At 55.9% G+C, this 24833-nt stretch overlaps 4 protein-coding genes across 4 annotated transcripts; all 4 read left to right on the top strand.

Annotated features, from left to right (window-relative positions):
* The first annotated feature begins 6406 nt into the window (after window positions 1-6406).
* LOC126647794 (cornulin-like) lies at window positions 6407-7514 on the top strand. Its single transcript, XM_050330325.1, has 3 exons — window positions 6407-6553; window positions 6634-6776; window positions 6863-7514. Exons 1-3 carry the CDS (start codon window positions 6425-6427, stop codon window positions 7512-7514), a joined length of 924 nt encoding a protein of 307 aa, XP_050186282.1. The 5' UTR covers window positions 6407-6424.
* A 5241-nt stretch (window positions 7515-12755) lies between these two features.
* On the top strand, window positions 12756-16211 carry LOC126647793 (trichohyalin-like). Its single transcript, XM_050330324.1, has 2 exons — window positions 12756-12904; window positions 13521-16211. Exons 1-2 carry the CDS (start codon window positions 12767-12769, stop codon window positions 16209-16211), a joined length of 2829 nt encoding a protein of 942 aa, XP_050186281.1. The 5' UTR covers window positions 12756-12766.
* Window positions 16212-16240: 29 nt separating this feature from the next.
* LOC126647792 (trichohyalin-like) lies at window positions 16241-21282 on the top strand. The gene is made up of 5 exons (XM_050330323.1): window positions 16241-16259; window positions 16388-16915; window positions 16989-18887; window positions 19285-19555; window positions 19650-21282. The coding sequence occupies exons 1-5, from the start codon at window positions 16241-16243 to the stop codon at window positions 21280-21282; spliced, it is 4350 nt and encodes a 1449-aa protein (XP_050186280.1).
* A 1565-nt stretch (window positions 21283-22847) lies between these two features.
* On the top strand, window positions 22848-24804 carry S100A11 (S100 calcium binding protein A11). Its single transcript, XM_050330515.1, has 3 exons — window positions 22848-22991; window positions 24181-24318; window positions 24511-24804. The coding sequence occupies exons 1-3, from the start codon at window positions 22989-22991 to the stop codon at window positions 24661-24663; spliced, it is 294 nt and encodes a 97-aa protein (XP_050186472.1). The 5' UTR covers window positions 22848-22988; the 3' UTR covers window positions 24664-24804.
* Window positions 24805-24833: the final 29 nt, after the last annotated feature.

Below are 24833 nucleotides of genomic sequence, written 5' to 3'. Positions count from 1 at the left end.
GGGCGTGCACAGCTCAGGGCACCCCGGGACTCGGGGACGCCAAGGACACGGCCAAGGACTCCAAATCCTGCTCCTCGTTCCGGCTGAACAGCCGCACCTCCAGCATCGTGGAGCGCTGCCTGTCCCGGTGCCAGAACTGGTTTAGGGGCAAGAACGGAGAGAAATGAGGGAGAGGAGGAGAGAAATAAGAGAAATAAGGGCTGCACCGCTGGCCACGCAGCAGGGAAGGGGTGCCCAGCGCTCCCCTGGTGAGTCGCACGACAGGACAGCAAAATTCCTTCGTGTGAAATTAAAAAAAAAATAATTAAAACCCCTCAAAAATTTACTTTTCAATCGTCTCCTAATTACGGCTCTTCTTTCTGTTGCCTCATGCCAGCTGCAATAAGGATGGCAAGAAGTGCAATGCGAGTGTTAATTGAGCTCAGGGGCCCCGTTTCGTCACCTTGCACCTTTTTACTTCCCACATACAAATAACCCCCCCCTGCCCCCAGTTCAGAGCCTGCCTCTGATGGAGTTTCTGTCCTCTTTCTTAATGGTCTTTTAGGCTGGAGTTATGGGGATATTGAGAAAAGCAGCTCAGAGGCCTCATTTTAATGGGAAAGGGCTCCTGAGAGATAAAGTGACAAGAGAGCAGCGTTTTGGGGTGGACAAAGAGCAAAGGTTGAGGAGAAAGAAGGTGAAGGAAACACCAGGAGGAGGGAAATGCTGGGAATTGTGAGTTTTGTTCACAGTGTTGACACCTCCAGGGGTGGGGACTCCTCCACCTCCTTGGGCAGCCCCTGCCAAGGCCTGACCACCCTTTCCAGCAGCAAATTCCTCCTCGTGGCCAACCTGACCCTGAACTCATCCTGTTCCCTGTGGTACCCTCCCAAGGGATCCAGATGGATGCTTTTTTCCCTGTTCCTTGAGGGATGTGCAGCTTCCACATCTCAGAGCTCACCTGTCCATCACCTTCCCTCCCACCCCAGCTCTTCATTCCTTTGCCTGCTCTCGTGTTCCCCTCACTCATCCCTCACTAATCCGGCCTCGTGACACCTCCCTCCCTCATCAGGAGGGTGGGGTGTAATTGGTACAGCTGGAAAAGAGGCACCAGGTGTGATCCCCCGGCATTCCTGGCGTATCAGGTGGCCACTGACACCTTTCCTGCAGACAGGAGGCAAAGGCCAAGGTGCTGCCCAGGCTGGGGTTGACCAAATTCTGGTTGCAAATCCGAAGGGGAGGAGGAGCTGAGGGTTTGTGTGGGGACATCTCGGCTGCTTCTGAGCAGAGGGACCATGAGCAGCACCCCAGGGCTGGTCCTGCTCGTTCCAGGGTGAGTTCTTTTAAGGGAGCCAGTCCCTCAGAGCAGGTCAAGTGCTGCACATCTGCCCTGGAGAGCCAGGCAGGTCTGGAGTCCACGTTCTCCTGGGCTTGAGTCAGCAGCTCCAGAGGGTCCTCCAGGCCCTTCCAAGACCAAGAACTCCACTTAAAACAAGAATCCCCCACTATTTACTGAAGGCACAGTGATCAGCCCCTCTCAGCACAGCCCAGCTGAGTTTTGTGGGTTGTCTTTGACCCCAATCCCAGCTCCAAACCCCAGCTACAAATGTACACCTGGGCCAGGAGCTCCTGGGAATTTCTGGGATCCTTTCAGAGCCCAGCAGAGCTCTGGGAATGTTTGGGAGCCTCTCAGAGCCCAGCAGAGCTCTGGGAATGTCTGGGAGCCTCTCAGAGCCCAGCACAACCCACCCTGTGCAAACCACCCAGTGTAAACAACCCGAAATGCTGCTGGTAAACAAGGCAAGACCACAGGCAGAACTGGTAGGGCCTGGATTCCACCTGGGTTTCCCGTGTCCAACAGCCCAGCAAAGGGGACAATTTCTCAGTCCTTCCCCTCCACAGCAGCTTTAACCGAGTCTCTACCAATTTACATTAAACTAGAAGAGATTTTGCACCTTTTTTTTAACCCCCTTGCAAATAAAGGTCGGGATACTAAAAAGCAGGAGCTTTTACCTTCCTTGGGAAATGCAGGCTGAAGGAAGGTGAGCCCAGTGAAAAACTGAAAGCTGGGATTTCCCCTGGCTGCTCACCTCTCTGGACAAGGAGGAGAGGAATGGGCAGAGCAAACAGGATTTGCATTCCTGGACCTTCAGGAGGGGCACGAGGTGGTCACTGCTGGGTTTCCCCCACCCTGCCACCCCACCAGCCCTGTGGGGGCAGCTCCCAGACCTTCCCTGCTCACCCAGACAACACATCCCTGCCAGGCAAGCTCTGTCTCGCCCCAGAGCACCCTCTCAGGTTCTCCTCTGCCACCCCAACACCGCCACATCCACACGGTGCCAACCTGCCCTCGGCGGGGTTTCCGCCGGCTCACGTTTCCCAACTCGCCCTCTGTGCCCCCTCCCACCCTCTGCTCCAGGCAGGGCTTGCAGCACAGCCACTCCCCAGCACCAGCTGCTCCCTCCCCACTTGCCCTGGATGCTCCACAGTCACCCCTTGGTGGCCTGAGCTGCTCTTTTTAGGAGGGGTCTAAAGGACCTTCCCATCCCGACAGCGGGAGACACCAAACCTGAGACTTCAAAACCTGAGACTTCAAACCACTGCCCAAAATTGGAGCTTTTTCTCGAAAAAAAAAAGCAAAAAAGCACTGGAAAGGCCCTGGATGTGCTGGGCAGTGAGGAAGTTAACGGGCAGAGGCTCTGGATTGTCCCCAGCACCACCATCACCACCACGTGGAGCGGCCCAAACGAGCCCGGCCCTTGAGTCACTTCCACCTCAAGAGGTGACTCAGGGTGTCCACCAAACAAAGCTTTGGAAGAGGAGCAGCTTAGCAGAGCCCACCTGTCCTGTCCCCCCCCCACCAGCCCTGACATTTAGGGTCCCCACATGTGGCTCTAAATCCAGGATGAGGGATCAGAGAGGAAAATCAGAGGAGGGATCTGTGACATCCACCAGCCCCCCCAGAGCTGCCCCAAAGAGCTGCTTCCCAGGCAGGGCTCTGCTTTTCCCGAGTTAAACTGGCTCAGGGAGCAGGGCTGGGTGTGGGCAGCAGCTCTGGGGTCCCAAAACCCCACCCTGAGGGTGTCTGTGGGTGCCCCCACCCAGCTCCGACACGCACAGGCAGCGTCCTCTGGTGCACGGGGCTGGGATGGTGGGAGGAATTCTCCTGCTGGAGCTTGGAGAAGTTGAGAGGCTCCAGGACATGCAGGTTTTCCTGGCAGAGGAACTGCAGGACTCAGAGCTTTCCAGGCAGGAGCTGTGGGGTTAAATTTGGTCCTGTCCGTCCGTCGTGTCACGGAATTCCAGAATCACTGAGGTTGGGAAAGACCTCCAAGATCATCAATCCGAACTTTGACCCTTCCCCACCTCATCACCCAGCCCAGAACACCTCCAGGGATGGGGACTCACCACCTCCCTGGGCAGCCCCTTCCATACCAGACCACCCTTTCCAGGAGGAAATTCTTCCTGAACTTCTTTTCCCCGAATTTCCTTTCCTTTCCCAGACCTACAGCTGTTTCAATAAACTTCCCAGTCCCTTTTACACCTTCAGAAAAATTAATTTCCTCCCCGATAAACTCCAGATTTTTTGGATTAAAACACCCACGTGGATCCATCACCAGCAAATGGAGCTCAGGAAAATCCTGCCCTCACAAGGAGGATCAGGAAGGGGGACGAGATAATCCAAGATGCTTGTGGCCCTCTGTGAGTTGAGGGGGTACAAAATGAAAAGAGAGGGTTTAATTAACCTCCCCCACAAGTATCATTAACACATGTATTCAAACTGTCTCAGAACAACAAAAAGGATCCTCCAAAGTCTTGTTTCGAGGCGAGATATTAATGCCTAATTTGAATTGTGGGATTATTCAAATACAGGGTCTTTTAGATATTAAAGGCATCGCTGCTGCTTTGCCACAGGGAGCCTCAGAATCCAATTATCTCCGAAGAAATATGCTAAATATGCTCATTAACATGTAAAAAAAAAAAGGGGAAACCTGTATTAGGGGAAAGCTGATGTTTTACACTTCTTAATGTCACAAAGAATTAGGGACAAAGGAAGTTGCAGCGGAGAGAACTTGAAATGCCTCAGCAGCACGGGGGAAAATAAAGGATTTTACTCCAATTAGCTTAATTCCTGATAATGACACAGATGTGAGGATAAAACCCCCTGCAAAATGGGCTCCAGCCCTGGGAAAGTTTGGGAATCCTGCTCTGGGTATGGAAGAAAAGCCTGAAATTAAGGGGGGGGGAATTTTCCCTCAGCTCTGGGCAAAAGGGAGAAGGAAAAAACAGAGGCAAAGGAATGTCAGGAAGGCAACAACATGGATAAAACTCCAGATCCCAGCTGCTTTTCCTGCTGCCCTCCCAAAACAAGCCCCATCCATCGAAGCCCCGAAGATTCCCAGGTCTCCAAACCCAGATTTCCACCTCAAACCTTCAGCGCAGCATTTTCCCCCCTTCCCCAGCCCTCACCTCCCCCTCTGCCCTTCCCTGCCAAGCAGGGAACAATCGGAATCATCCCGGGATAAACGGCAATTTCCTGCTTTATTTTTTTTTTCATCGGGAAACTTGACCGTTCCTACCCAACCCTCAGAGAGCCTCGGAGCTCGAACAGCCCAGGATCCCAGAATTATCGGGGTTGGAGGATCCCGGAATTATCGGGGTTGGAGGATCCCAGAATTATCGGGGTTGGAGGATCCCAGAATTATCGGGGTTGGAGGATCCCAGAATTATCGGGGTTGGAAGTTCCAGTCCCTGTGCCTCGGTTTGCCCCGCTGATGAGGGGCTGGTGGCAGAAACCCCCGAGCCCCCCACCCGAGTCCCACCCGAGTCCCACGCGTCCCCCTGTCCTGCTGCGGGTGCCACTTGGTGGCACTGTGGGAAAAGATTTCACTGCCGATCGGGATCCAGAAGCATCCCGGGATCGCTGAGGATGGAAAAGACCTCCAAGAGCATCCAGCGCACCCCTGTGCCCCATCCCCACCTTGTCACTCAGTGCCACCTCCAAGGTCATCAAGTCCAACCTTTGATCCATCAACATCCTTTTCCCCCAAGCCCAGAGCACTCAGTGCCACATCCTTGGGCACCTCCAGGGGTGGGGACTCCAAACCTCCCTGGGCAGCCCCTGCCAAGGCCTCACCACCCTTTCCATGAGGAAATTCCTCCTGATGTTCAGCCTGACCCTCCCCTGGCACAGCTGGAGGCCGTTCCCTCTCCTCCTGTCCCTCATTCCCTGGGAGCAGAGCCCAATAGCCCCTGGCTCCAACCTCCTTCCAGGGAATTCCAGAGCCAGAAGGTCCCCCCCGAGCCTCCTTTTCTCCAGGCTGAGCCCCCCCAGCTCCCTCAGGAGTTCTCCAGCCCCTTCTCCTGCTGCTCCAGCCCCATTCCCTTCTCTGGCCACGCTCCAGCCCCTCCGTGTCTCTCTTGGACAACGGGCAATGATCCACCACAATATCCTCATTCTTCTTCTTTGGGTTTCTTTTCTCTTTCTCCACAACACTGAACCCTCCTGGGCCTTCTCCTCCCTCCTGTCCCTCCCTGGGGAGCTCCCACTCACGAAACACGTTCTGCAGCCACGACAGCGCCGGGCGTTGCTGGGGCATCATCACCTTCAACTTAAATCCCTTGGGTGGTAAAAATAACCTTTTCTGCTGAATTCCTCTGAAATGTGTCTGCAGGTGGGGCAGGGCCAGGAATTAAGCCCAGAGGAAAAAAAAAAAAATCATCAGAGAAGAAGTTAATGAGAAGGAGACAAACAAAGACAAAGGGGCTGACTCTGTAATTGGGGGAGAGATGTCTCAGGTGTCTCCTCTGCAAGTCCCAGGCTGTGATCCTGAACTGTATATAAGATGGCCAAGAGCTGCTCTGCCCCAGACTGTGCTCCTGAAGCTCAGAGCTCCTGTTCCTCACCCAGGTAAGCCTGGATGGACCTTCACACCTTCAGGCTTGGCCACCAGCAGGAGAGCAGGAGCTGCTGGCCATGGGATGCTCCTGGAGCTGCCACTGCTGAGCTCTCCTAGAGGACAGAAGAATATGAGAGAGAGATGGGATGATGCCATTCCATGGTTTGGTGGAGGTGGCCTCCACTCACAGCCCTGCTCTGCTCCAGAGGAGAAGAAATGGGAGCTGGTTTTTTTTTCCCTCTCCTCTCTTGAGGAAAACAAATGGGATTTTTGTCTCTCCTCTCTCATTGTGTCTCCCCAACCTTTTGCCTCTCGCTGTCACTCCCCTCTGCAGCAAAGTTTAATCTGTCAGGTTTTTTTCTTGCTCTTTCTCTTACCCTGTTTCAATTTCCCTGCACCCTTTCCTGGCTCTTCCTTCTCCCCCTCCCTTCCCACCTGGGGTTGTTTAAGAGTAACATATTTGAAAAAAACCCAGGAGTGTGGGGGGGAAAAAAACCCCCTTTAATGTTTCTTTTTCTCACAGGCTGCCTCAGGTTTGCAGGGAGATGTCCCAGCTCCAGGAAAACATCAGTGGCATCGTCGCTGCTTTTTACACCTGCGCCCAAAACTGCAGCCCCCTGAGCAGGGAGGAGCTGAGGCAGCTCATGGAGCAGGAGTTTGGGGATGCCATGGAGGTGAGGACTGGACCCCACAGCTGCTGGGGTGGGAAAAGCCTCCCTGGGGAAGGCACAAAGCCCATTTTGTCTCCTTACAGAACCCCCAGGACCCAGAAAGCATCCGGAAGGTTCTGTGCTTCCTGGGCGATGAGAACAACTGCGGGGTCGGCCTCAGGGAGTTGCTCAGCCTGGTTTTCCACGTGGCCAAGGCTTGTTACAAACCTCTCCAGCAGCAGCAGCAGCAGAGGAGATGGGAGATGGTCAAGGGCTGGCAGGAGAGGGGGAGCAGCTGCTGTGGCCACACACAGAGGGGAGGGAATCCCACAGCCAGCAGGTCCCCGAGCGTGGTGTGGACAACCAGGACCAGGACACGGAGAGCCAGGAGCAGGACACCCATCAAATCCAAGAGGGTGAGACACCAGAGCAGGAAAGCCAACAGATCCAGGAGGGTGAAACAGCAGAGCAGGACCAGGACACCCCTCAGGGTGATGGCACTGAAGCACCAGAAGGGGATCCAGAGGGAGGGGAGATCCTGGATGCTGCAACCCCAGAGCAGGACAGAAATACCTGTGAGGCTGCAGAGGCTGAAGAGGCAACCAAAGAGGAGCCAAAAACCCACCAGGCCCCAGAAGCTGAGGGGCCAGGAGAGGGTTCAAACCACCATGAGGGCCCAGAGCCTGAGCCAGCAAAGCAGGACCCAAATCCTCCCCCTGAGACACGAGGAAAAGACCCCCAAAAGACCCAAGTCTGTGAGGCCCCTTGGAAAGACCCCAACCCTGGGCAGATCCAGCAGCTTCTGCCCCACAGCCCCCAGCAGGATGCCAAGGCCCTGGGAACACTCTGTGGCCCAGATGGCCATCAAATCCCTGAATCCAAGGGGCTGGAGATGGAGCACAGCGAGGCACAGCAGCTACAAGGGCAACTCGTGGTGGAGCAGCAGCTCCTGCAGCCTCTGTACCAGTGGCCACCAGAGCAGTGAGGGCTGGGATGAGCCCAGGCTGCTCCCCCCTGCCAGGAGGTCCAGTTTGTCCAGTCCCACTCTGGTTTTTTGGGGGTTTTTTGGGGTTTTTTCCCACTTCTATTTGTCATTTCTTGGCTAATTCCTTCTCAAACTTGGGCTTCAGGGCCCCTTGTGCCTCCCCTCTTGCCCTGTGTGAGCAAAGCAATAAAACCAAAGACAAAATCCCTGTGGCCTGGTGTGTTTTTATGCAAGAAGTGTCTTGGGGGAGGGAGGGAGAAGTGGGGGGGTTGGCACCACAGCAGGTTCCTCAGAGCCCCCCACCCTCTCCAGGGGCTTTTCCACGGCCTTGAAAAGAATAAAGAGCTGGGAAGGGATTTGTCCCATGAAACCTCACTTGTTAAATGAGCTCCAGAGAGAGGAGTAGGGGAGGAAGATCAGAAATCCCTGTTAGTTGTGGAAGTCTGAGGAAGGAGGAGTGGAAATGGGTTGAAGAGAGGAAAAAGGGCACGTCCAAGTGGGAGGGCAAGAGATGAGAAGCTGGCACAGGAACTGGAGCTGATCTCACCCTCAGTTTGGGGCACTTTTCCAGGCAGGCACATAGGAATGTGGGTGACTGTGAGGGGTGGGGAAGTCAGTGGGGTTTATTAGGGGGTGCTGGACCACCAGGCGGGCCCCAGGACTGCGGATCCCACACGGAGGAGAGATGCTCAAACCTGTTTTTCCCCACTGCAATCTTTCACTTGTGACCTATCAGAGGCATCAGCACGTGGTAAATCCCCCACAGCTCCTGCTCTGTGGTCGGTGACCAGCAGCACCCACAACTCCAGCTGGGAACTCCAACGTCATCCCCCCCTCAGACACCCCCCAATTTCACGAGTTGCTGGGCCCTGAATCAGAAAAACCCCACATTTCAAAACCCTCCCCCAGCACAAACATCAGCAGAACGAGGTGGTTTTCGGGTGCTGAAGTCAAAATTCGATGGATCAGCTTCCCCCCCTGCTCCAAGTGCACCGGTTTGCTCCGCTCGCTGATTAAATATCTGAGCAGTGATAAGTCCTGAGGCACCTCGTGTTGTGTGGGGACACAGTGGGAGAGTCAAGGATTAAACCATCGCCTGCCAAAACCCACCTGCAGCTGAGACATTCCCCATGGTAGTTCATTTCCCAGAAAATTCCCAGTTTTTTTCTTGTAAAATGGGTCTCAGTTAGAGGTTTGTCCGATGGGTGTCGGTTCTGGTTAGCTCTGGCTTGGGGTCTAAAATCACCAGGAGTCCCTTTGTCCATGGGTGTCACCTTTGGCAGCATCAATAAATATCAATTAATAAATAAATTATCAAAATGATATCAATAAATAGTAGAAAGTAATATAAATAAATAATCGAAATTGAAATACATAAATATCAATAAATAAGTGCACCATCAATAAATATCAATACATAATAAATATAAATAATAGATAATTAATATGTAAAAATAAATTAATGTATTAATAAATTATTAATTAATTTCCTGACCTTTCCCAGGTCAGGAAAGCCCTAAACCCTGTTTGGGACACCTTAATTATATCCCAAATAACACTGTTTTTGCCATCAGGAGGATCTGAATCGAAGTTAAAAAGGGCTTTAGGTTCATTTTAAGGAGAACATGAAATTATCTCCCCTGTCACAAATACCTGCCAAAGAGTCCTGCAAGCCTGGGAGGTGTTGGGAGGGAAAAGGTCTTTGACACACCACGAGGAGCTCAGACCCTCTACAACAAAATGCAGCAGAAGTTTGGTTGCCCCACAGAAACAGGGATGGGAACAGGCACGGATTGGGGTCAGAATCATGGAATGGGGCAGGTTGGAAGGGACCTTAAAGATTATCTTGTTCTACTCCTGTGCCACGGGCAGGGACACCTCCCACCAGCCCAGGTTGCTCCAGCCTGGCCTCAGACACTTCCAAGGATGAGGAATCCATGGAATAACCTCCAAAGTGGCCTCCCCACCCTCACAGCGAGGAATTTCTCCCCAATATCCACCCTAAATTTCCCCTATTTCAGTCTGAATTCATCCCCCTTGCCCTGTCACCCCAGTTCCTGATGGACATCCCTCTCCAGCTCCCCTGGAGCCCCCTCAGACCCTGGAAGGGGCTCTGAGGTCTCCACACAACCTTCAGGGTGAACATTCCCAGGAAAGATACTCCTTTATCAACTTTGTGGCCTCCTCTGGGCTTGCTCCAACAGCTCCACATCCTTCCTGTGCTGGAGACACCAGAACTGGACACTGTTCCAGGTGGGATCTGACCAGAGCAGAGCAGAGGGGGACAATCCCCTCCCTCACCTGCTTCCCACGTCCCTTTGGATGCAGCCCAGGACTGGGATGGTTTCTGCTCAATTTGAGCCAGAAAAACATCTCTGGGGAAAACCAAGCAAGAAAAAAGGTGCTGCCAGGACGTGCTTCCAAACTCGTTGCCTCGGCCCGGGAATGGCAGGAAATCCCAAGGAAAGCGGGTGAGCCAACACGACGGAGCGTTTCCCTACGTGGATCCAGCCCCTGCAGGGGGATTACAGACTGTTACAGGACACCCAAACCACACTGTAATGCCCTCATTTTAATAATAACCCCAATCCACCATAAAATTACAGTTTCCCAAGGGTGTTATTATCCCGCAGGTGGGGTATAATTTGCACGAGCGTAATTTAATCCGGGGAAAGAAAAAAAAAAAAAAAGCCCAAAAATGAAGGCTGGTCAGGGACAACCCTCCGTATGAGTGTCCCCGAGGTGTCACCAGCACTAATTAATTAGGCTCCTACACCCAGGATGATCTTAGTTTACAGATGGGCAGATGAGCCACTCACCCAAGAGCTGCGTGACAAGTTCACGCAACGTCCCCGTCACGCTTGTCAAGGCATTAAAACCACCCTCAAAAAACCCCAAAAGCAGGGGCCCAGGTGGCACCTCTTGGTGCCTTTCTGCTCTGGGAGAGCTCAGGGTGAAGAGAGGAATGGTTTGGTCTCTAATTAATTTACTGTTAAAAGATTAAATTAAAAAAAGGAAAAAAAAAAAAGAAGAAGGTTGGGGAGGTAATTACAGCGAGAGCTGCCCGAGGGCAGCCAGGGGAAGATTGGACACGGATCGGCCTCTCAGCAGAGAGGTTCCTGCTTTTATTTTTAATTAAAGAACAAGCAAAGTTGCCAGGAAAGTTGTCCGTGGAAGGCAGTTCAATAGGAATGGGTTTATCACCGTTTTCCTCGATGAAAAGTCATCACTTACTCAGCTGACGTTTTCTTCTCCAAAAATTCTTGTCCTGTTTGGGGTTGGGGTTTCTCCTCCCCGATAAAAACCTGCACAACGTGACAAAAAGGCTCCCTGAGAAGAAGAAACCAAGAATAAAACATTCTACAAGGATGTCACACGAGCCAAAATTGGGAGGATTTGGGAGTCTCACCAAATGTCACCTTTTTGTAGAGCTTAGGTCTTCCAGCAGGTGTTCCTGCCCATGGCAGGGGTTGGAATGAGATGGTCTTTAAGGTCCAACCATTGTAGGATTCCTCTGTCCTTCTGTGACCAAAGCCAGACCCAAACTCAGCTCAAGGTGCCGACCAAAAATCACCTCTGCCCTGGTGGTACCAAACTCACGGGTCATAAATACCTTAATTGGCCCAAATCTGCCCGTCTCGGGGTCTGTTACCACCGGCTCACCCTCAGATTCCCACCCCTGGCACCGAAATATTCACCCGCATTTTTAATTATCACGGACACAAATTGTTCCACGTTATAAATTCCCACTTAGGGCAAACACACACTTATGTTAAAACAGACCCTCCATTAGTGCAGGAGGTGCTTTGTGGCCGCTCCAGGTTCCATAAAATCTGAAATCCAGGCAGCCCATAAAGCAGCTTTGCAGCCCCGGCCGAGGCGGAACCGGCCGGTGCCTGAATTGCCACACATGGCAACTGCTATTTCGGGGCTAAAATGATAGGGAAGGGGATGATAAGTCAAATAACCCGTTTGAGGACGTGAAGGCGCAGCTGGGCTTGGCCAAAGATGAATCAGGACAATGTCCACAAAGGGTGGCTCCTCTCCAGAGCTCCGTCAGGGACCCTATAAAAGCACCCAGGTCCTCCCCTCGTCCGCACGGCTCCACAGGAATCCCACTCGCTCCCGCTGGTGCTTTGGGTGAGTTGCTCCTTCTGAAACGTTCCTCTTGCCGGGTAAGGACCTGTTTCTTTCTCTGGGATTCGTGTTGGGTGCCCAAGTCGTTCCTGAGGCCGAGTTTTGTGAGGTTTTGCAGTGTTTCTCTCCAGTGAATTGTTGGGTTTGGGGTTTTTTTTGGGATGTCTTCTTTCTGCTGCCACGTTGCAAAGGGAAAACAGGAGAGGTTCAGTGACTCCCTTTGGTCTGGGGTCGGAACCCAGCTGGAATGAACAGAAATCACTTGTTTTCCACATCCCAAACCCTGGGATTTCGGATGCAGAGGGTGCACATGTGCCTGTGCACGTTCCAGGGAGACACAGCACTGAGATCTTAGCCCTGATGTCCCCTGATAAGAGGATTAGGGATCCTGGGAGCAGGGAGGAAGGAAGGAGGTGGCTTTGGAGGTTTCCAGGCACAGCTTTTGAGGTCTCTTGTCCCACATAGATCTTGTCTCTGGGCTGTGCCAGCGCTGGGTTAAACATCCTCTAAGCAGTATCTGTGCCAGGCAGGGATAGACCTGCACATCCTGGAAGCATCACAAGGATGTGGAGCTGCTGGAGTGAGTCCAGAGGAGGCCATGGAGGTGCTCCAAGGGCTGGAGAGCCCCTGCTCTGGAGACAGGCTGGGAGCACTGGGGGTGTTCGGCCTGGACATGAGAAGGCTCTAAGGAGAGACCTTGGAGACCTTCCAGGTGTCCCTGCCCATGGCAAGGGGCTTGGACAAGATGGTCTTTTAAGTCCAAGCCAAACCATTCCCTGATTGCTCTGATAACCACCCGGAGCAGGGGCAGGTTCTTGGGGCATCTCTTGAGTCACCATCCCCAGCTCCCTCCCTGCCCTCCACAAACACATCCTGCCACCCCCTGTCAGACGTCATTCAAACACGTCAGGAGGGAAAGTCGGAGGACACTCCCCATCCCACTAAAACCCCCAAGCCCTGGAATTCCTTCCCGCTGCTCCAGTGACACAGAGCTCACTGTGGCCCAGCCTGACCCCTGGCAATTCTCCCTCCTCTTTCCACGCTCGGATCCAAGAGAGTCTTCCCACCTTTTGGTCTGCTCCTTTCCTTCCAGGCTTGCTCGAATCTGCAGGAAGATGTCCCGCTTCTTAGACAGCATTTCCACCATCATCAGCGTCTTCCACAAACAGGCCCGGGACGATGGGGACTCCTCCACCCTCAGCAGGAGCAGGATGAAGGAATTCATCCAGAGGGAGTTTGCAGATGCCCTCGTTGTGAGTGTTGCTGCAAAGAGAGGGTTTGAGTGCGAAATCTCCTTCTGGAGAGGGGATGGTTGTTGTGGAAGAGGGGTGGGGAGGATTCAGCCAAAGGGGAGCTGTGGTTGGGTTCCTTTGCAGTGGGTGAAGGGGCTGAAGAAATCCTGAGGGAGCTGTGGGGGCTCATCCTGGAGAAAAGGAGGCTCAGGGGGGACCTTCTGGCTCTTTGCAACTCCCTGACAGGAGGGGGAAACCAGGTGAGTGTCAGGATCTTCTCCCAGGTAATGACACAGGAGGAGAGGGAAAGGCCTGGAGCTGTGCCAGGAGAGGGGCAGGCTGGCCATGAGGAGGAATTTGTTGCTGAAAAGGGTAGTGAGACCTTGGCAGGGGCTGCCCAGCAAGGTGGGGGAGTCCCAACCCCTGGAGGTGTCTAAGGAAGGCCTGGCTGTGGCACTGAGTGACAAGGTGGGGATGGGGCACAGGGTGGACCGGATGACCTTGGGGGTCTTTTCCAACCTGTTGCTGAGCTCTAAACGTGAAGGTGTGAGGGGTGGAAGGAGAAAAGGTTGTGACTGCTCCAGTTTTGCATTTCTCTGCCATATCCCTTGGCCATTTCCCTGTGTTTTCCCTGCAGAGGCCGCACGACCCTCAGACGCTCGAGAAGATCCTGCAGTTCCTGGAGTGGGATGGCGACGGGGACATCGACTTTAACGAGTTCCTCCTCTTGGTGTTCAGGGTGGCCAAGTGCTGCTACTGCTACCTGCCCAGGGCACCGTACCTGGTGCAGAGAACAAAGCTCACAGCCGGCAGCAAGACACTCCGAGAGCCCGAAATTAGGACCAGAGGGAGCCGCCGGCAGCTCCAGGAGGAGGAGCAGACCGGTGACAGGAACCGTCCCTGCGAGCCAGAGCTGCAACGAGACCCCAGGGTCAGCGAGCTTGAAATACCCGAGGAAATAAGGAGGGATCAGCAGCTCAGGGGTGGCAGAGCCCAGGAAGGTGAGCTCGGAATTCTGGCGCGAGAGAGGGAAGAGCGGGAGGGGTCTCGGCGGGAAGAAGTGGCAGACGTGCGGATTCGCAGCCGGAGCTCTGAAGCCCGACCGCGGCCCGACCGGTGGAGTGGCCGTGGGCCACAGGAGCCAGAAGGACCAGCCTGTGATGAAAGAAACCAGAGGCCACGGGGAGCAGATGGAGGAAGTGACAACCAGCCACGCAGATCTGGATTGCTCAGAGAAGAGAGAAGCCGCTACCACCAACAGGAGCTGGAACAAAGGGCACTGGAACGGAGCAGCCACCGGGAACGTGGGGAGCGCCTGGACTCAAGACACCCACATCAGTCATACATCGAGGAACCGCTAGAGCTTGACCTCAGGAGCTGTGATAGGGCTGAGCCAGAGGAACGTGTCCGTGAACAAAGAACAAACCAGGAACGAGAGGCGGAATACGCAGAGAGGGAAAGAGAGATCCGTGAGGAACAGGAGTGGGAAGAACAAGATGATCCAAGAAGAAGAAGAAGACTGAGGGAGAGGAGGGTCGATCGCCAAGGGGAGCTGGAGCTGGAGGTCTCTGAGCGCCGCAGCCGCCAGACACGGGACAGGGAGGAGAGAGGGGTCATCATCGACCGGAGAGAGACACGGGAGCTGGAAGGTGATGGAAGGAGAGAACGTGAGTCAGTGAGGTATGAAAGGACAAGAGAATCCAGGGTGGCAGCAGCAGAAGCCGATGTGAAAATCCACAGAGAGATCCGTGAACTGGAACCCCGTGAGGAACTCAGGCGGAGGGAACGTCCCTGTGAGCGTGAGGAGGAAGAGAGGAGGATTCTCCGTGGAAGAGAGAGGGAAGAGCCTGTGCTGGAGAGGAGGGTCGATCACCAAAGGGACCTGGAGCTGGAGGTCTCTGAGCGCCGCAGCCGCCAGACACGGGACAGGGAGGAGAGAGGGGTCACCATCGACCAGAGAGAGACACGGGAGCTGGAAGGTGATGGAAGGAGAGAACGTGAGTCAGTGAGATACGAAAGGACACGGGAGAGCAGAGTAGCAGCAGCAGAAGCCGATGTGAAGCTCCACAGAGAGATCCGTGAACTGGAGCCCCGGGAGGAGCTCAGAAGGAGGGAACGTCCCTGTGAGCGTGAGGAGGAAGAGAGGAGGATTCTCCGTGGAAGAGAGAGGGAAGAGCCTGTGCTGGAGAGGAGAATTGATCACCAACGGCAGCTGGAGGTCTCTGAGCGCCGCAGCCGCCAGACACGGGACAGGGAGGAGAGCGGGGTCATCATCGACCGGAGAGAGACACGGGAGCTGGAAGGTGATGGAAGGAGAGAACGTGAGTCAGTGAGGTACGAAAGGACACGAGAGACCAGGGTAGCAGAAGTAGAAGCAGAAGCTGATGTGAAGGTCCACAGAGAGATCCGTGAACTGGAACCAAGGGAGGAGCTCAGAAGGAGGGAACGTCCCCGTGAGCGTGAGGAGGAAGAGAGGAGGACTCTCCGGGGAAGAGAGAGGGAAGAGCCTGTTCTGGAGAGGAGGATCGATCGCCAAAGGGACCTGGAGCTGGAGGTCTCTGAGCGCCGCAGCCGCCAGACCCGGGACAGGGAGGAGAGAGGGGTCATCATCGACCAGAGAGGGAGAAGAGAGCTGGACGGTGATGGAAGGAGAGAACGTGAGTCAGTGAGATATGAAAGGACACGGCAGAGCAGAGAAGCAGAAGCAGAAGCCAATGTGAAAATCCACAGAGAGATCCGTGAACTGGAGCCTAGTGAAGAGTTGGAAAGGAGGGAACGTCCCCGTGAATGTGAAGAGAGGAGGGTTTGCAGGAGAGGAGACAGAGAGGAGCCTGTTCTGGAGAGGAGGGTCGATCACCAAAGGGACCTGGAGTTGGAAGTCTCTGAGCGTCGCAGCCTCGAGACACGGGACAGGGAGGAGAGAGGGGTCATCATTGACCAGAGAGAGACACGGGAGCTGGAAGGTGATGGAAGGAGAGAACGTGAGTCAGTGAGGTATGAAAGGACACGGCAGAGCAGAGAAGCAGAAGCAGAAGCTGACGTGAAAATTCACAGAGAGATCCGTGAAGTGGAACCAAGGGAGGAGCTCAGGCGGAGGGAACGTCCCCGTGAGCGTGAGGAGGAAGAGAGGAGGATTCTCCGGGGAAGAGAAAGGGAAGAACCTGTTCTGGAGAGGAGAATCGATCGCCAAAGGGAGCTGGAGGCCTCTGAGCACGGCAGACGCCAGATCCGGGACAGGGAGGAGAGAGGGGTCATCACTGACCAGAGAGAGAGAGGAGGAGAGGCAAGGCAGGCAGACGGGACAGGAGGAGAGAGGGGTCATCACTGACCAGAGAGAGAGAAGGGAGCTGGACGGTGATGGAAGGAGAGAACGTGAGTCAGTGAGATATGAAAGGACAAGAGAGTCCAGGGTAGCAGCAGCAGAAGCTGATGTGAAGATCCACAGAGAGATCCGTGAACTGGAGCCTCATGAAGAGTTGGAAAGGAGGGAACGTCCCCGTGAAGGTGAAGAGGAAGAGAGGAGGATTTGCAGGAGAAGAGACAGAGGGGAACCCGTTCTGGAGAGGAGGATTGATCACAAGCGGGAACTGGAGCTGGATGTCTCTGAGCGCCGCAGCCGCCAGACACGGGACAGAGAGGAGAGAGGGGTCATCATCGACCGGAGAGAGACACGGGAGCTGGACGGTGATGGAAGGAGAGAACGTGAGTCAGTGAGGTATGAAAGGACACAGCAGAGCAGAGAAACAGAAGCAGAAGCAGAAGCTGATGTGAAAATCCACAGAGAGATCCGTGAACTGGAGTCAAGGGAGGAGCTCAGAAGGAGGGAACGTCCCCGTGAGCGTGAGGAGGAAGAGAGGAGGACTCTCCGGGGAAGAGAGAGGGAAGAGCCCGTTCTGGAGAGGAGGATTGATCGCCAACGGGAGCTGGAGGTCTCTGAGCGCCGCAGCCGCCAGACACGGGACAGAGAGGAGAGAGGGGTCATCATAGACGAGAGAGAGAGACGGGAGCTGGACGGTGATGGAAGGAGAGAACGTGAGTCAGTGAGGTATGAAAGGACACGGCAGAGCAGAGAAGCAGAAGCAGAAGCCAATGTGAAAATCCACAGAGAGATCCGTGAACTGGAGCCCCGTGAAGAGTTCGGAACGGAGGGAACGTCCCTGTGAATGTGAGGAGAGAGAGGAGTTCTGCAGGAGAAGAGACAGAGAGGAGCCTGTTCTGGAGAGGAGGGTCGATCACCAAAGGGACCTGGAGTTGGAAGTCTCTGAGCGTCGCAGCCTCGAGACGCGGGACAGGGAGGAGAGAGGGGTCACCATCGACCGGAGAGAGACACGGGAGCTGGACGGTGATGGAAGGAGAGAACGTGAGTCAGTGAGATACGAAAGGACACGGGAGAGCAGAGTAGCAGAAGTAGAAGCAGAAGCTGATGTGAAGCTCCACAGAGAGATCCGTGAACTGGAACCCCGTGAGGAACTCAGGCGGAGGGAACGTCCCTGTGAGCGTGAGGAGGAAGAGAGGAGGATTCTCCGTGGAAGAGGGAGGGAAGAGCCTGTGCTTGAGAGGAGAATTGATCGCCAACGGGAGCTGGAGGTCTCTGAGCGCCGCAGCCGCCAGACACGGGACAGAGAGGAGAGAGGGGTTATCACTGACCAGAGAGAGAGAAGAGAGCTGGAAGGTGATGGAAGGAGAGAACGTGAGTCAGTGAGATATGAAAGGACACGGGAGAGCAGAGAAGCATCAGCAGAAGCTGATGTGAAGCTCCACAGAGAGATCCGTGAAGTGGAGCCTCGTGAAGAGTTGGAAAGGATGGAACGTCCCCGTGAATGTGAAGAGAGGAGGATTTGCAGGAGAGGAGACAGAGAGGAGCCTGTTCTGGAGAGGAGAGTCGATCGCCAAAGGGACCTGGAGCTGGAGGTCTCTGAGCGCCGCAGCCGCCAGACACGGGACAGGGAGGAGAGAGGGGTCACCATCGACCGGAGAGAGACACGGGAGCTGGAAGGTGATGGAAGGAGAGAACGTGAGTCAGTGAGGTACGAAAGGACACGAGAGACCAGGGTAGCAGCAGCAGAAGCAGAAGCTGATGTGAAAATCCACAGAGAGATCCGTGAACTGGAACCCCGCGAGGAGCTCAGAAGGAGGGAACGTCCCTGTGAGCGTGAGGAGGAAGAGAGGAGGATTCTCCGGGGAAGAGAGAGGGAAGAGCCCATTCTGGAGAGGAGGGTCGATCGCCAAAGGGACCTGGAGCTGGAGGTCTCTGAGCGCCGCAGCCACCAGACACGGGACAGGGAGGAGAGAGGGGTCATCATCGACCGGAGAGAGACACAAGAGCTGGACGATGATGGAAGGAGAGAACGTGAGTCGGTGAGGTACGAAAGGACACGAGAGACCAGGGTAGCAGCAGCAGAAGCTGATGTGAAAATCCACAGAGAGATCCGTGAAGTGGAGCCCCGGGAGGAGCTCAGAAGGAGGGACCGTCCCTGTGAGCGTGAGGAGGAAGAGAGGAGGATTCTCCGGGGAAGAGAGAGGGAAGAACCTGTTCTGGAGAGGAGGGTCGATCGCCAAAGGGAGCTGGAGGTCTCTGAGCGCCGCAGCCGCGAGACACGGGACAGGGAGGAGAGAGGGGTCATCATCGACCGGAGAGAGACACGGGAGCTGGAAGGTGATGGAAGGAGAGAACGTGAGTCAGTGAGGTATGAAAGGACAAGAGAATCCAGGGTGGCAGCAGCAGAAGCCGACGTGAAAATCCACAGAGAGATCCGTGAACTGGAACCCCGTGAGGAACTCAGGCGGAGGGAACGTCCCCGTGAGCGTGAAGAGGAAGAGAGGAGGATTCTCCGGGGAAGAGAGAGGGAAGAGCCTGTTCTGGAGAGGAGGATCGATCAACAACGAGAGCTGGAGGTGGAGGTCTCTGAGCGCCGCAGCCGCCAGACCCGGGACAGGGAGGAGAGAGGGATCATCATCGACCAGAGAGAGAGAAGGGAGTTGGACGGTGATGGAAGGAGAGAACGTGAGTCAGTGAGATACAAAAGGACACGGCAGAGCAGAGAAGCAGAAGCAGAAGCTGATGTGAAAATCCACAGAGAGATCCGTGAATTGGAACCAAGGGAGGAACTCAGAAGGAGGGAACGTCCCCGTGAGCGTGAGGAGGAAGAGAGGAGGATTCTCCAGGGAAGAGAGAGGGAAGAGCCCGTTCTGGAGAGGAGAATTGATCGCCAAAGGGAGCTGGAGGTCTCTGAGCGCCGCAGCCGCCAGACACGGGACAGGGAGGAGAGAGGGGTCATCACTGACCAGAGAGAGACACGGGAGCTGGACGGTGATGGAAGGAGAGAACGTGAGTCAGTGAGGTACGAAAGGACACAGGAGAGCAGAGTAGCAGCAGCAGAAGCTGATGTGAAAATCCACAGAGAGATCCGTGAACTGGAGCCTCGTGAGGAGCTCAGAAGGAGGGAACGTCCCTGTGAGCGTGAGAGAGGAAGAGAGGAGGATTCTCCGGGGAAGAGAGAGGGAAGAGCCCATTCTGGAGAGGAGGATTGATCGCCAAAGGGACCTGGAGCTGGATGTCTCTGAGTGCCGCAGCCGCCAGACACGGGACAGGGAGGAGAGAGGGGTCATCATCGACCGGAGAGAGACACGGGAGCTGGAAGGTGATGGAAGGAGAGAACGTGAGTCAGTGAGGTACGAAAGGACACGAGAGACCAGGGTACGAAGTAGCAGAAGCTGATGTGAAGGTCCACAGAGAGTCGTGAACTGGAACTGAGAGGGTCCACAGAGAGATCCGTGAACTGGAACCAAGGGAGGAGCTCAGAAGGAGGGAACTTCCCCGTGAGCGTGAGGAGGAAGAGAGGAGGACTCTCCGGGGAAGAGAGAGGGAAGAGCCTGTTCTGGAGAGGAGGGTCGATCAACAACGAGAGCTGGAGGTGGAGGTCTCTGAGCGTCGCAGCCGCCAGACACGGGACAGAGAGGAGAGAGGGGTCATCACTGACCAGAGAGAGACACGGGAGCTGGAAGGTGATGGAAGGAGAGAACGTGAGTCAGTGAGATATGAAAGGACACGGGAGAGCAGAGAAGCAGAAGTAGAAGCAGAAGCTGATGTGAAAATCCACAGAGAGATCCGTGAACTGGAGCCTCGTGAGGAGCTCAGAAGGAGGGAACGTCCCTGTGAAGGTGAAGAGGAAGAGAGGAGGATTCTCCGGGGAAGAGAGAGGGAAGAGCCTGTGCTGGAGAGGAGAATCGATCGCCAAAGGGAGCTGGAGGTCTTTGAACGTCGCAGCCGACAGACACGGGACAGAGAGGAGAGAGGGGTGAGCATCAACCGGAGAGAGACCCGCGAGGAGACCATACTCGAGGTCCTCGAAGAAGAGGAGGAGGTGGATGAAGGACGAAGCCTCTACCAAACCATAGAGGTGGACAACAGGGACCTCTGCCCCCCAGGAGAGGAAGGTCCTGTGAGTGACCTGAGGGTCCGCTACATCCCGGCTGACCCCGCGGAGCGGCCGGAGGTGCGGGTGGTCCCCCAGCCCTGCGAGCCCCAGACCATCGCCTACCTGGTGCACGTGCTCCAGAACGGGAGTGACGCCAGCGCCGCCACCTACGAGATTGTCTGTCACCAGCCTGACAACCCAGGCCAGCCCCTCTGCGTCAGGAAGTGCTACGTGTCTGCCAAGCCACCGACCGTCCCCTGCGACCGGAGTGACCGCCCGGAGCCGCCAACCCGGGGGGACGAGAGAGAAAGTGGGGAGCCTGAACTGCCACCTTCCAGCTGCCAGGAAAACACCAGGGATCTCGGTGGGGAGAGAGCTGGGGCAGGGGTGAAGGAAGGAGCCCACCAGGCCTGCGAGCGAGATGCTGTGAAAGGTGACCCTCGCAGGGCGAAGACCAAGGAGGTCCCCAACACGGAAAAGAATCAGCCCCAGGGAGATGGATCGAAAGCTGCCAGGGAGAAGGTCCCACGGGAGCCCGGATCCAGCTGCCAGGTGAGGGAGCGTGAGGACAGGAAGACCAAGAGTTGTCCACCTCTGCTCCAGGCTCCAGAGCCACGGGAAGCTCGTGAGTCAGACCGGCGAGACGCCGACGAGAGCCGTGCCCGTGCGCCCCGGAGAGAAGAGACCGGCCGCGTCCGCCAGGACGTCGAGCTTCTCCCACCTGAAAAGAGCTGCCAGGAGGAGACCTGCAAGAAGCCCCGGCAAGCTGGGGATTCCCAACTTCCACGGGAGGAGGAGCCGCGTCCTGGCACCAAGCAGAGCCAGGGAAGCCCCGGCCTCCTGATCTCCCAGGAGGAACCGAGTCGTCCCGCGGGGATGAAGCCAAAGCGTCTTAAGGGGGAAGCTGGAGGGGCTCCTCCAAGTCCTTTTGAGGATCATTTCGGCCCTGTTTCAGTTCAGGATGTGGTGGCGCAGAAGTGATCGGCTCAAAAGGGTTCGGGAGGTGCCTTGAGAGGGTGTCAGGTGGGTTTGGGGGTTTTCCATGTAACAAATCCTCAAGTTACCTCCAGATCCGCTTCCCTGCGTGATGCTTCTCCACCAAAATGCAGTATTTAGTCACTTTTTCTGCTCTAATTGGAGTCCTTGGGTCTCTCTGTCTCTGTCTTCTCTTCTACCCTGGGGTGGGACCACTCTGCATCTCCCTGTGCTAATGTTTCCCCATGGCTGGTTCTCATCAGCCCCTGCTCTGCAACACCAAAAAAAAAAATCCCAGGAGCTCGAGCCATCCTCATTTTGGGGCCTGAAAGTCCTCCAAGCTGGGAAAAATCCCACTTCTGGGGACTATTACAGCAAATCCAGCTGAGCAGAATCCCAGATCCTGCCTCAGGGAGGGTTTGTGGCAGCCGAGTGATGTTGAGGTCACCACAGGGTGGTGGTGGGTGGGGGGGTTCTTCTTCTTTCTTTCTTCTTCTTCACATTGATGTATTGCATGAAAAATCAGAATAAACAGCTGATGACTGCACTGAGAGGTGCCAGCCTTCCTCCTTCCGCTGCTTTCCAAGGATCTGGGAGGGCGGGGAGGGCCACGCATTTCCCAGGGTGGGATTACACCTTCCCGGTTCCCATCATGCCTTCCTTCCAATCCCGTGTGCCTCGTGGCAGGCAGGGGTTGCTGGAAATCCCACCAAACCCTCCACGAGCCCACGCCCTCCTCCAAGCCGGTGCCAGAGGAATTCCCGAGGGTCCCTTCCCCAGCCTTGGAGCTCACGGCGATGTCCCCTCCCGCCCACGTGACGGTCACACGTCGGGGTGACAAACATATGGTGGCACAGATGGTGTGTCTGCAACCGGGGCCAAAGCCTGGACTGCAAAACCTCCCCCCTGGCAACTGCTGGGAACAGCCCCAAATCCCCTCACCACCACCCCCGGTGCAGCCACGGCTCCCTCCGGGATCTGCTCTTGCAGAGGTGGAAATGCCACTTCCCTGCTCAGGTTTTTTGTTGAGGGGCGGGGGGGGTGTTGTAAAATGTGGGTGAAAAGTGCAAAGTCCAGGGAGCTGCCAGGTTGGGCAAGTTCAGTCTGGGTTGGGGGAGGTGGTGGTGCTTTTTTTCCCCTATATATGGGGAGGAAAAAAAAAAGATTTAGGGGCAGAAAAACGGGGCAAGGAAGGAAAATGCCTTGGGGACAGTGCCTTGCTGCTTCCCTTTGTGCTGCTCTAGGCTGTCCCAGCAGAACTTCTGCAGGAATTCCCAAAGAGCTGTCCCAGATCCCAGAACACATCCTGGCTCCCCTTGAAGCTTTGGGGGGGAACAGATTTCCCTGGGATTCCCAGGGGGGAGCTCAGCCCCGAGGACTAAAGGGTGGGAGACGACAGGGATGTTCCCAAGGCCCGGAGAGGGGGGACGAAAATGGATATAAGGAGGAGAAAACACGAGTGTGAATAACTGTGAAGAGTAAAACTCGGGAGAGCCTAAGGAGGGGCCCAGCACATTCCTGAGGCGAAGGCGGGAGCGTGGGCAGGCCCAGATCTGCCGTTAGAGCCGGGATTGCCCAACAAAGCCGGGGCTGAGCTGGGCTGGGAAGGGCGGTGGCCGCGCCTGGAGACTCCCAAGGGCTCCAAATCCGGCTGCGGATCTGCCACATCCAACCCAGCCGTGCCCGCGCCGGAGCCTCCTCGCAGCCCAGCCATGGTGAGCGAGCCGGGACCCCCGGGATGGGGATGGAGAGGGGGGTTCCCTATGAGGGGTGGGAAAACGGGACAGCAGAGCAGCTTTTCCTGCAAGAGGCCCCAGAGCCGGAGCGAGACGCGTTTGGCTCCGGGGAGAGGGGACGGTGCCAAGGCTGAGCTGAGGCTCTGCTGGGAAGGGGGGGCAGAGACAGAGGGCAGAGGGTCCCTGAGGGTGTGGGGACAGGGAGGTGGTTCCACAGGGGTGGGAGTGGGGCGGCAAGAGGAGCTTTCCTGCAAAAAGCCCCCGAGCTGAAGCAAGACGGGCTTGGCTCCGGAGAGAGCGGGCGGTGCCAAGGTTGAGCTGAGGCTCCAAATCCCGCTGGGAAAGGGGCCTGGACATGGGAAAAGTGGGCAGAGGCAGAGGGCAGAGGGTCCCTGAAGCTTGGTTGGGGGGCTAAGGAGTGGCATTGGTGGTGTCTCCCCTCCCTTTCCTACCTTTTCCCACTCTTTCCATGCCCATGACGAGGCTCAGGGCTCTGCCCCCACCCACAGCACTGGGAAGGGGGAAGAGGAACCAAGAGTGTGGAAGGAAGTTACACCTCTCAATTTAACTGAAAATTGAGGCTCAGGAAGGGCAGGATGTGGCAGGGAGGCCCCAGGAGCCGAGGTTGGGATGGGAAGGGCAGGATTCCCCCGGCTCTCCCTGCACTGCCCTTCCCCACAAACTGGAGCCTCTGGAATGGGAAAAAGCCCCACGTTCCCCCCCTCTCTCCTCACTCATCCCCACGGGAGGAGTCCCAGGCCAGGCCCTGCTCCATCCCTGCCCAGAGGGAGGAAGGAGATCGAGGAGGCAACTGGGATTTTTCTCTCCTGACTCAGTTTCTCCCGAGCCCAGGCGGGGCCAGGGGAGGGAAAAGGGGCGGGGGGGGGAGAACGGGACCAACCTCGGCCAAGCCTGGTTGCACCACAAGCTCTTCCCAGTCCAAGGCCACTCCTCCGCTGGGAGCTGACACTTCACCTCCCTCCCCGGGGGATTTTCCACCAACCCCTCCCCAGTTCTCTGGGTCCCTTCCCGTGCCAGGGCAGGGAAGAAATGAATAGCAGGGAAAAGTGCGGCTGGACAGGTTGGGCAGGGGGAGGTCCCAGAGCCCTGGATGGATCCAGGGGTGACACCCGGGGCTCCCAACCCCCTTCCCCCTCGTTGCCCGCAGCCCACGGAGACGGAGCGCTGCATCGAGTCCCTGCTGGCCGTGTTCCAGCGCTACGCCGGCCGGGAGGGGGACAACTGCACCCTTTCCAAGAGGGAATTCCTGGCCTTCATGAACACCGAGCTGGCCGCCTTCACCAAGGTGAGCGACACCCACCCCCCCTGGAAGTGTCCCAGGTTTGGAGCTACCTGGTCTAGTGGAAGGTGTCCCTGCCACGCTGGTCTTTGAGGTCCCTTCCAGGCCAGCCCATCCCGTGATTCCACGAGCTCGTGGGTGGGGAGGGGAGGGTCCAGCCTCGTGGTGGAGGTGCCCATGCCCAGCTCTCTCATGCAGAACCAGAAGGATCCAGGGGTGGTGGACAGGATGATGAAGAAGCTGGACCTCAACAGCGACGGGCAGCTGGACTTCCAGGAGTTCCTCAACCTCATCGGGGGCATTGCCGTGGCCTGTCACAACAGCCTGGTGGTGAAGGCCCCCGGCCCGTAGGGGGGACACATCTCCCCCACCACTGTGAACATTCCCCTGCGCAACTGGAAGCACCAAGATGGGCACATCCCCTTCTTTCCTTCCTTCCTTTTTTATGTACAAAATAAAAGGTTTAATATCCCAGCGTTAAGGTTTTGTTTCAGCAGCAGGAAGGCAGCCCCAGAGGGGCA

Source organism: Myiozetetes cayanensis, unplaced genomic scaffold (assembly GCF_022539395.1).
Source record: "Myiozetetes cayanensis isolate MyiCay16 unplaced genomic scaffold, myiCay2020 scf41, whole genome shotgun sequence".
Lineage (NCBI taxonomy): Eukaryota > Metazoa > Chordata > Aves > Passeriformes > Tyrannidae > Myiozetetes > Myiozetetes cayanensis.
Note: the sequence above shows the minus strand (reverse complement) of the source record. Positions and strands in the feature narration are given on the sequence as shown.